The sequence below is a fragment of the Diuraphis noxia genome, unplaced genomic scaffold (assembly GCF_037042655.1).
Source record: "Diuraphis noxia isolate RWA-SAM2 unplaced genomic scaffold, SU_Dnox_SAM2 contig0004, whole genome shotgun sequence".
Classification (NCBI taxonomy): domain Eukaryota; kingdom Metazoa; phylum Arthropoda; class Insecta; order Hemiptera; family Aphididae; genus Diuraphis; species Diuraphis noxia.
Window position 1 is genome coordinate 58,091,621 of NW_028301714.1, and position 12,757 is coordinate 58,104,377.

A 12,757-nucleotide genomic window follows, 5' to 3' on the forward strand; every position below is an offset into this window, starting at 1 on the left:
TGTAATATACGAATTGCATAAAATAAACATACGACTCTTCGTCTCTCCCGTAGAGCTGAATAAAATCTTGACTGCTAAAAAAAAGCACTTTTGACATTATTATTTATTTATTATTATTATTTTTTTTTTTTTTGAAAAAGGAAAAAAAATAGTAATGAAAGTAGTTGGGTTTTATGGAAAGTTAAATAGCTCAAGAGAATAGTATATAATATATTATAGAGGCGGAAAAAGAATGAAATCAGAGCTGTCTGTGTATCCAGTGCTACACAGTAGGATGTACACAGCTAGACGGCGAAGAAAATAAAAATATAAGAGAAACAAAAACAATCCTCCACTATTTACACCACTATTTATTGCAATATTATGACAACGGACTTCGGACATCTCTCCGGATCGACAAGTATATTTCGTATCCAGATACGAGAATATATATTTGTATAATACACAATAAATAATAATATCATAATTTTCTAAATGATTGCTTTAAAAGTATTCGATACTGATTATCTCTAAGAGTATTGATTTTTATTTGTATGATGATTTGCAGTAATTTTAGGAACCAATACAATTTTGAAAAAATAATTATAGTTTTATTTATTATTTTTATTTTCAAAAACAATCTGTACAACAAGCACATTTAGTAATTTTGATATAGAATATATACATCATTTTTTTTTTTTTAAAACTACAACTTTTAAGGAAGTCACCCATTGGTAACACCTAAGAACTTATAGTTGGATTTAGATCACTTAAGGAGATCTCTATTCCAATTTCGTTTGATCCTGCGAGGGGGGTAACCTGGGATATGCAGTGAAGCCATATCTTTAATGAGAGGATTAGTACTGGAGTTGAGTTGGGAGTGGAAACGGTGGTAGTGAATTTTGGTGTAGTCATTGACATTAGTTACTTTGAGGTCGTTGTGAAGTGAAAGGTTTGTCATGTACCAGTTAAATTACGTAGGCAATGTTTTGGAAAGATTGGATGGGGCGAATGTTTGAGGGTTTGGCCATCCCCCATATTTGAATACCATACGACCAGACAGGTCTGATCATTGTAAATTATAGTTTTCGCTATTTTTTATTTTTTATAATTTTGTATGATTTTAAATTATTAGATGACAAACTATATTTTGAATTATTCATATTCTGAAGCAGAATATTTTTCTGAGATCATAATATATTATCAATGTATAAAAACTAAATTTCGAGCGAGTAATTAATAATTATATAGGTTGAAAAGTGGAATAGTAAGGAGATTCGTTGCAGTAGGTTAGAATATACTCTCCATTTTACTGTGCTTGTCAAAGTTCAAAAATATATTATAAAAATTAACTACTAGGTAGTTCAAAATTTAATTTTATACAGTATAAAATTCATAGAAAATATTTTTCTATGGAATATTAAATAAAACGTGAGTGTTATCGTTCAAACATTTAGAATAATAATAATCAAGAATATAATAAAATAAAAATAAATATAAAATAGTAAAAACCAAAAAGTATATTTTACTTTTATTGAAAGATATTGTTTACTAATTACTTCAAATGACATATTAAGTAAAATATGTTAAATTGTTTTCAAAAAAAATTAGAAAGTGTTCAATATTACAAGAATTAAATAGTTTGAGTATAATATAATGATGATGTATAAAAAATAGTGTTTCATTGGAATACATTTACACGACTATGTAGATGGTCAATTTTTCTAAAACATTTTAATTTAAACAATAACGATTGCTTGATTGTATTCGTGCAATTCGTTGATATTACTTACGTTTAAAATCATTTACGATTAATAATCTGATTCCTGAAAAATTTAAATTGAAAGTCATGCTTTGATTTTTTTTTGTTTATTGTTTTTCATCGAGATCATTTTTTGTAGATACAAGTAACACAAACTATTGTTACATTGGTAAAAAATAAAAGTATTGCACAATTAGGTCCATACATGTGGACAAGAGGAGGAGATTTGTGTTTGTGGAGATTTGGTCCGTTTACCATTAAAACCATAACAATTTTATTACGCCTCGAGATGTATATATATGGTATACATAACATCACTAAAAATAACGATATCCGGTTCTACTCCTCCAGTCCGTTTGGTAAGACGCTACAGCGGACCGGCAATAAAGTAATCGACGAGGGTGAGTGACTGACTTAACGATTCTGTTTTATTTTTCGCTCGTTTCATAAAAGTTTGACGATAAAAGCGTATCACATAAAAGTATAGTAGGCCGTGAATCGCGATTAAGAAATAAGTAGTGCTACTTGCAGTTAGTAGTGCCGGTGGATTATATCAAGAGAAACGTGGATCTTCTCTTGCAGCTTATTTACACGTAAAATTATTATATAATTCGTACAGTTAAAATATACTCGTACAAAATCACGGAAATTATAGTGTAGTTATATTCTGAAGTAGACGAGTCAAACGATTAAGTATGATGTAGTTATATTACTTTAAAAGGCGTAGTTATTAAAATTATTTAGTTATATTATATAGGTTGGCAGGTTGCATACAGTTAATTCATGTATACTGTGGAGGATAAAAAATATAATACAACTTAAAAGAGTTGTCACAACCAAGCCTATGACTGGGAAGATAAGGTAAGTAATAATCATAATATACGAGTTCATCACATTTATAACTATTTACGTATATCATTCACTGAACTATAATCGATTGTGTAATATTATATTTACGACTGAGTTAAGTGTTATCGCTGCGCTGCTTGCTTGTGTTAAAATACAAATTACTAAAATCTTTTATTGTAGTTGTGTGCCATTATAAATAAAGTGGTCTAAGTATGGCGCGGTGATTGTATTCAGTCACACAACGGGTTCTGAGTGAAATCATTGGCTGGTGTCACTAATTCCCGAATTGGTGATTACATTATGGTTACCAAATGTTGGTTTTCAATTGCCTCGGTGATGGAATTTAAAATCAATCATATTTTATATCAGACAAAAGCAGTAAAATAAATGTTCTTATATTATAAGTATGGCTATACTATTTTATTATTATTAATGTTGTTTATTTTATTCCATAACATAATAATATTATATTACGTTTAATCCTATTGTGTGGTAAAACTGAACAACCGAAAGGATTATCTTAAATCGTAATAATAGTTTTTATATTATTATTGTATTTACATACAAGTGTAGGAAAACATTATCCTTGTATAACATAATATTTATAATTCGTTACATACGTGCTTCGTAAAAAAAATCGAGATCCAGTTAAATATGTGTCTAAATATTTTGTACCAATAATATTATATATGATATACTGTCATAGGTCACCAGTGTACTAGCTGGTAAAAATATAAGTTTGATAATTATTTTTATAATCATAATAATATGTGTATCTACAGGAATTTTTTTTAAAATAACATGGCGTGTATTTTTCTAAGTAAAAAGGTTGTATTAGAGTTCCTAATAGAGGAATGATTAGAATTGGTTGGAACCAAAATCGACTATATAAAATGTGGTAATTAGCTTTGGGGTTAATCAACATCATTATTTATCTCTTTTTAATGCTTTAAGAATAACAAATAATAATCAAACACGATTGTCTATACTTTTATACTTTATATTCTAATGAAGTGTTTTTGGTAATTATTAACGTTGTTGGATACAACTATACAATGTACATACATTGTTCGATCCAATAATTGTATGGAAACTATGAAATTTGAAAATATTACTAAAACAATATTAATAGCATTATACAATCGTTTATGGCAATTTTAAACGTAAGTGTAATTGTCGAAGTTACACAAATATTAAATTAGGTACAAAATAATATGTGTGTAGCCTGCAAATTATTTTATCGCGCATACGGTATTAATAATAATGCAAATTATTTTATCATAAAACAATAGTATTAGTATAATGTAATATACTAAATTGCTTTAAGCTCAATGGCCCATGCTGTAGAGGGTATATATACAATTAAAAAAAAAAAAAATGTACTAAAGCTTAAATCGAATATTTAGCCATATTCAAAATTGTAACTTTTTTTTATATATAATAGGTATTGGAAATTGAGCAGTTATGTATTTAATTTGTAAATAAAGGTTCTTACTTAATATTAATATCAAAATATTTATTTTTATAATTAACTATCAGTTTGCTTTTACATAAGCCCTGTTTTTTAATTTTATTATTTATCAATTGTACAAATTAATTACGGTATATTATTAGGTACACATATTTTTATTTAGGCAGGTAATATTCTAAAATGCACATCATAGTTTATATCAAAGCTATGGAAAGACTTAAAAATTATTCATGTCCTGGTGTTTTGAGATAACACTACATCATTAAATTATAAACATGAATAGTAAATTCCACGTACTCTCAATTTGTTATTTCCGCAGTTATACCTTATATTATAATGTAATAGTAATATAATATTATCTTATACAATGAAAAAAAAATATTACAGAATTTGTGATTCAATATCAGGAAGTAGTGTAAATTTCTCTAATTTTGAAATTTGTTGATGTTTTTCAAGGCTCATTTGAGACAATATGTTAACCAATGCTCTGTTGTTTTAGTATATTTTTAAGTACATAATATTCATATTTTATTTTGAAACAATCATTTTATAGATAGCAGTTTTTGATTTGGTATAGGTATCAATATTTTAAACAAGAACTTTTATAATATAAAATGGAAATATATACTTTTTTGAAATTTATAATCAAATTTTTGTTTGTCAACTGCACAATAACAATGTTATGTTTTTATACAACAATTCGTTTTGCTTTGTGGTTGGACATATTTTGTGAAATATGTCATTTAAAGTTGAGAAACAATTTAAGGATTATTCTGTAGTTTTTGTTCCTTGATTTATAAGTAATAAATTGTACCTGTATACTCCATCATATTATAGTATACATTTTAATAATTTAAAATTTATGTCAAACTGACTGTAACTAAATATAGAATACAAACAATTTACTGAATTAAAAAATGCATACTTCATAATAATTTTTATATATTTTAGTTTATTACATAATATACAATTTATAATTAGTATTTACTTTATATGTTTAGTTGTAACTTGTGTAGTTACTTAATGTGTTTAGTTGTAACTTGTGTAGTTACTTAATATGTAATTAACTATGATAAAATCATTCATATACAATATACATACTATTAATAGGTGAAAAAAATACAAATATTAATATTCGATCAGCTTGACTTAATGACTTATTCATTAAATTATTCTCAACGAAACTGTTCATGTTTTGTTTTTTGAACCATGATTTGAAAAATCATCGAAATAAAATAAACAGCTTACTGTTGTATTATTAAATATAGCAATTGTTGTTTATATAAGCTTCAATTATACATTTAGATAAATATGTATTGAATCAAATATTTTCTGTATTCGTAGTTGTTACTACGTCTTTATTGTATTATTATTTTAATTTTTTTGTCATTATTATTATTATTATAAGAAATAGAAGAAATTACAATTTTCATGTTTTCCCTTTTCTTCCTATAGAATGGCATAATTATATTTCTTTATTATTTAATATTATAATACTTATAATACTTATAGTTATAGAATAGTATACATATATAATTATATATTATTATATTTAAACAAGAATAAATTTACATCAAAGTGAATATCTCATTATATTTCCTTCAAGCTGATGTTTTTATCTTTATTGAATTTTTTTATGCATGTGAAAACATTTAAACTTCATGGTTTGAATTTGAGTTTAAAAATTAAATTGCTTTGATTTAGTTTTAAAAGGACTCATGTTCTCAGAGGATTAAAAATTATTTTATGCTTGAACGAACTGAAGAAGCATCCAAATTTATTTTTAATATTTTTTATTTTCACGTGAACTATTTTTTCTTGGGGAAATTTTGAACTTTGAATGGTTTTTAATGTTTTCTGATAGGTGCCTGTAAAAATATAAGAATATAACCAATTTAAAGTGTTTTTAACCTAAACTTTTACAATAATTACAAATGTTTAAGCTAAGGAATAATAATAACGTATAAATGATTTACAAAAACCCTAGGTATAAACAAAACTAAGCTTTATAAAGTTGTTATGCATAAATAATAATAAATAATATATTTATTAAGGGGAAAGTCAATGCGGGAAGGCGCTGGTTAAAATACCAAACCCCCCGGCTACGAAGCTGATGGTAGAGCTCATATATTTTATTGTATATCTTTCTCTCGAGTTATCGATTATACAACTAGTACACTAAAAAAATATATCAAAACCATAATTTATATATAGATTTTAAATGTTGCATAAATACTTTATAAATTGTCTTTTATTTATTCAAAAAATATGCATACTATGTATTGATACGCGATAAGCGACTTCTTTTCGATGCCGTTACCGATAAAACCACCATTAGTATCTTTTAAACCAATATCGACAACGAGAGGACAGCATATCTGATTATAGAGGAAACGTTGAAATATATTAGTTACAACCTTACAGCATGTTTGACATATTTCCAGTTTGTAACGAGCGGTGAAAAATGTATAATGCATGAAAAAAATAATTTAAGATAACACCGTTAAACTTAGAAGTCGTTATTTATTTTTATTCATTTGTTGGAATATAGGCGCCAAACTGCGGCAGTTGATATTGCGATAAATATGTATTATAATACAGGTCAAAACTTAAAGAAAGCAATAATTATCGAAGAAGTATAAAATGGTAAATTGAAAAAAAATAGGTCCATTATTACCGTTATTAGTTTATGCTATATACAATACATTACAATATATTACAATACCGAAATCAATATCAAGAAAATATGTTTTATTTTATTACGTCAATGATATTATATATACAACTACTAGTAATATATATGAACGTATTTTACTAATTAGGTTAGGTGGTGCCATAATATAACTATGTTTGGTCTACATAAAATTAACACATTTCTTTATATTCATAAAAAAAAATAGCTCATTATGTCGCTTATTTAATAACTTAAGTAACCCTGCAATGGCCTATGTCACTGAAAGTATATTTCGTGTAAATAAAAAAAATATAACTTAGAATAAAAAGCAGTGGGGGCGGGGGTAGAAACTAAAACAAAATGTTGTATTTTGTCAAAATATCCTAAAGCTCTTTTAAAAAAAAAAATAAAGAATAAAATAAAATGGCAACCATGTTTGTTGATAATAATATCATTGTTAAATTTAAAAACTATTACTAAAAAAAACTTATATGACCATGATTTATTTATTTATTTATTTACGACAAACTATTGTCATATATAGACATTTAGAATACCTATTTATAAGGATTACTTAAATTTATATTCAATGGAGTCCTCTTCACTCTGTTTCTTATGTCTACTTTGTTATCTTTTATCACTTAAGCGTATTGTTCAATATTGTAACAGATGGTGAAATATAAAATTTTGTTAAAAAAAAAAAAAAAAAAAAATTAAAATTGATATTTTATTCTAAAGCAACTTTTTCTTTATTTTATTTTATGTCACATGAAATTAATAATTCAACAAAATCAATTATTTAGTTTTTATGAATTTTAATTAAAATAAGTAATAATTACTTATGGCTATAAAATATTGAATTAAACGAATGCTAGCATAGTTGGATTATAATAAATTATTACCTAATAATAATAAACCTAAATTATTGTTTAGCGTTAAAGTCTCTATTACTTAAAAATATTGAAGAAGAAAAATTAGAAAAATTATGCGTTTAAATTTAAGGTCTGTTATACATTTTTGAAATGTTCAAAATGATTGATGACTTCCAAAATGTTTTTGAATTATAGATTAAATAATATTTAATAGCTAGTAAAAAAATTATATAACTATATAAGTTGTTTTAATTTTGTATAAATGTCTTACAAACCTTATTTCCTTAACCAACCCCCTAACACGTGGTTCGAGAGAGCAAGCATGCTTGTCATACTGCTGAATTGTGTTACTTTGGGCATGTATCAACCGTGCGTGGACGATCAATGCATATCGAGAAGATGTAGAATTCTACAAGTAATGGTTTTTTTTTTTTTTTTATCATATTATATTTTTATTGTATTGTGGACATGACGTAGCTCTAATGCGCTATAATAACTGTTTACAGGTGTTCGACGACTTCATATTCGCATTCTTTTCGCTAGAAATGATCGTGAAAATGATCGCCATGGGAGCGTACGGTCCCTGTACATACCTCGCAGACTCCTGGAACAGATTAGATTTTTTCATCGTGATCGCAGGGTATGTAACGATATATTAATACGTTAATAAACTGTTCTAGTTTATTTTTATTTCATTCCATATATCACAATATATTATGTACGCTCGTTATTAATGGGTTAGCCTAAGTATGCACATTTTAAAATGCATGTTGATCACGCGGATTAAGCGTGGTTTCACTATTTACCATATAATATGTGTTGGATTTTTTTTTTTTTATTAAAATTTTTATTCTCTCGCTTTTCAGTGCTTTGGAGTACTGTTTAAACGTAGAGAACATAAATTTCTCTGCTATACGAACAATAAGGGTGCTGAGGCCGCTTCGAGCCATCAACAGAATTCCAAGTGAGTAAAATTTAGCTTTCACATTAAAGTGCACAAGTGTGTGTACGCGTGTATGCATGAATCATGGCCAACGATCTAATACAATAAATTATTATATGGATAATAATAAATATATATTATATTACACGGACACATTTATAAATAATAAATATATAATAATATATATTATATTATATGTACGATAAAGAGTAGGTACTTTCGCTTATAGAAAAATATGATTTAAATGAATTTAAAATATTATTATTATTATTGTCGTAAAAATCCCTTTTTGACGGATTCCGTTGCCATAGCATCGACCACATAACGCGTTTTGTGCAATAAAAATATATTTGGATTATCCAAACTCAATATCGGAAGTTGACTATAAAAGTAATCTATACGGTGGCATGTTTTATGAGTACTGAAAATTAATCAAGCAAGAAGACAAACCGTCGTTCGGTTGCGACGTAAAAATAAAAAAATAATTTCACGTCAGCCATTTAGTTCACAAAATATATAAATTACCTTTTCAATTTTTGATAGAATCTTAGATTTGAAAATATTTACGATACTATGGTTTATTATATAATATGTATATACAAAATATATCATATCAAAATTTATAAATAAATGTGTGTAGAACGATTGATGACGTTACAAAGTTATAGTTATCTGAAATATTCAAGCATGTACTTCATATATCAATATAAAGGTACAATTTTAACAACATTAAAAACTCGAAACGGATAATAAAATATTTTAAACTTTGTTTATTAATCTAAATAAATATAACGACAAACCAATGTTTTAAAGGTCAAAAAGGATAGTAAAAATTTGTCGATCTTGTCAGAAAAGATAGATATAGTATTTAGCCAAACGAAAATAAAAAAAAATCTTTGTTTACATACTAAATTTTTATTGTCACTTCACAAGGCAACACTCAATAAACGGTGTTTTTTTAAATATTTGTATCATGCTTATTATTATTATTTTTTAATCATTTTATTGACATACATATTTGTGGTTGGAGCTTTATTGAATACCTACTGTCATAATATCTTGAATGTATATATTAAGTACCTCATTGGAAGAACTTTAATTAGGTTTGTAAATAAAGATATATTTTAATATATTATATCATACATTCAATAAAGTTAAGTCCTATTAAAGTGACTTTTAAACATTTAATATGTTTTTGAAAAATTGATTAATAGGTACCAATATTTCCCCGCTAAAAACAAAATGTTGCTACAAATTTACATACTTACGGCATAGATATCTTATTAACTTATTAAAAACATGTTCTCATTGTTTATATTAAATTATGCTTAAATTTAACTTAAACCATTTTATTCCGTATCCATCAAAACAAAACGATTCTGCGTATATCACATTATTAAGACAGTTTTAGAAAACTTAAATAAAAAATGTATAGTTATACTTACCACCTGGTTTATTATTTGACATCTTGTGAAAGTGTTTCGTGTTTGTTTATTTTATTACTCCAAAACCAAACGTAAGGACATCTGGACATATTAAAATTAAATATCTTCAATATCAGATAATATATTATGTAAAATTCGTCAAAACATACTAAATTCGATAGTCTTTTTTTAAACAAATTATAATGATATTTATTTTTTTGTTTTTATATCTCACAAAATAATCGTTCGATTATCTATGACATACAAAAAGTTAGTGCTTATTGAGCTTGAACGAAGCAAGCCAATCAGCAAACGTTGTTGTTTACTCAAAAACTGTTTTTTTTTTATGTTTTCAAAACATCGTTTGTGTGCTGTTATCATGCTCCAATTCTTTCTTGCACTAGGTAAAAATATCGAACAAATTAAAATTTGTCGTCCACAGAGAAATATACAAGTATAATAGTATATGTTGCCATACGGTCGTAAGGGTTAAGTTTTGTGTCCATTATTTATAGGGTTTTTTTATCATTTTATGTATTAATAATGATCTTATTGTAGCAGTAAATCGATTGAATTTGAACTTTTGAACTTTTGCGTTTTTAATTTAAACAAAAGCTAATTTATTTTACGTTTCTTACAATAACCGTTAACATAACGGAAGATTTTAACCACAATAAAATCATGTACGTAAGTCAATATTAAAACTTTAAAACTGAAAAAGAAATTTTTAATTATTTAGGTTATTCTAAAAAGATTTATGAAAACTGGAATTGTATAATTTACTGAATATCTTATGCTGCAAAACTGTTTACCTGAATTAAGACACCTAAGTCACTTGAGTGACGAGTATATACAATTTATGTTTTATCATAAAATATATATCATTATGTTTTATATTATTGGCAGTATAATTTTTTTAAATTTCTTTAGTAAAATCTTTAAATTTTGATTACTTATTATAAGATTTGACGTTTTATTTAGCGTATAATATTAAGGTTAGTATTATAATTGTAATTATTTTTTTAACTAACATAACATCGACAATACAAAATTTAATACTATATTATAGCTTATATAATATAATAGAACGAAATAATATTCTGTTAACATAATTATAATATGATTAAAATAATTGGAGAAATATTTTAGTTTACGTATATAACATTTTGCTGAGTAGCGGTTTCTGGGTCTGGTGATAGTTTTAGTTTACATCATAAACTATAACGAATATTGAGATAGATCAACTCTAATCGCTTGAGTTTAATGAAAAGTTCGTTACTATATAAGGTAAATTTTCAAAATAATTAAGTCTTTATTATTTTCATGAATAATTTAAAATCCTACACCGACGTTTACGAATAAACACTCAACACTATGTACTAGTTTCGTAAATGGTTTTCTCAGTGTAATATACAATCTAACATAATATAGGCAACTTCGATGTATTATTTTGCTAAAAAAACAATGTCAATATAATAAACCAATCAGCATGAACTTAAATTGTTGTGAAGTTAGTAGATAAATAACTTAATTGTTACCTACCGGATATTATTTTCGTTTTATTATACTCGTATCAATATATAATTGGTATATATAAAAAAAAGTAATTATTGACTATATTTTTATTACCAATCTGAATTTTTGTGAATATAAATTATTACCTTTTAAACTCTGAACGTGTATTGTTCCCAACCTATACATGTCATGTCGTATATTGAGGAAATTAATAATATTAATGATTCCTCGTTCAAGTGTAGACTAGCTATAAACAAATAACAAATATGTTATAGAATTTTTCGTTCAGTTTTTAAAAGAAAACAAAAACAAGACTTTAAATAATTTAAAATATGGGAAAACAATTATAACTCTGTAAAACAAAAATAATGTAATTATTCTTACGAAATTCAAAGTAAACTTTAAAAATATAAAACAAGTCGTTTATTATATTTGTATTTTATTTTTGATATAATTTATTACATACCCTCCATGGCTGTGCGGTGTGAGTATGAAATCTTCATCTTATTCAATTTTATTTTATTAATTTTCAAAACGTTGAACCTTACATTTATCCTCCGTAAGTTTTCTATAAATAAAAAAATAACAATGAAGATCAGAATTTGGAAAGGTAAAAAATGTATTCACAAATATGTGATCTAGTAAGAAACTACCTGTTAATTTTGAAATCAAATTTGGGTTTAGTGCTGAAAGTAAAATTTTTATATAATACTACCTACCTAATGTTATATTGTTTATAACTTTTTTTGTTATCACATTTCCAATGGAATGAAATCGTATCAACTAAATTTTTTTTTTTTAATTTTAACAAGAAATATACAATCTGTACCCTTGGACACAATAAGAATATGAGATGTAATATTTTTTTTTTTTTTTTTTAACAAGAAATCGTGAGGGAAGAAGCCATCCAGTGAAAGCACTACCTATTTGTTTATTTATTAATAATTTTTTATTTTATATAATTGTAATTTATTCATTTAGTAAATGTCAACACCATTTTCTATATCAAATAAATAACAATTATTATCCATCGACATATTCAGTCTAGAGTAATAACTACCTAGTTTCATCACAACCTCGTAGTTTTTTTTTTTATCATATATTATCCACGGGATATTTAATAACTATTATATATATCAAAAAACGAAATTTTGTATTTAGTAATTTTTTTGCCTTAAAAATATTGATTAAGTCAAAGATAATTATTTCATCTAAAATGTGCTTCTAATAAAAAATCGGTATATTTACGCCACATTTAAGGAGAATTT

The 12,757-nt window shown here is 25.4% G+C and overlaps 1 protein-coding gene across 5 annotated transcripts in view; it reads left to right on the plus strand.

The window, feature by feature from the left end:
- The window catches only part of Ca-alpha1T (Ca[2+]-channel protein alpha[[1]] subunit T), a 303,939-nt gene that overhangs the window by 70,226 nt on the left and 220,956 nt on the right, over positions 1–12,757 (plus strand). For all 5 annotated transcript variants that reach the window (XM_089228015.1, XM_089228013.1, XM_089228016.1 and 2 more), the window contains exons 3-5: positions 7,910–8,022; positions 8,114–8,247; positions 8,474–8,571. In XM_089228015.1, coding sequence (XP_089084141.1) covers positions 7,910–8,022; positions 8,114–8,247; positions 8,474–8,571 — 345 coding nt within the window. The remainder of the gene's footprint in view (positions 1–7,909; positions 8,023–8,113; positions 8,248–8,473; positions 8,572–12,757) is intronic.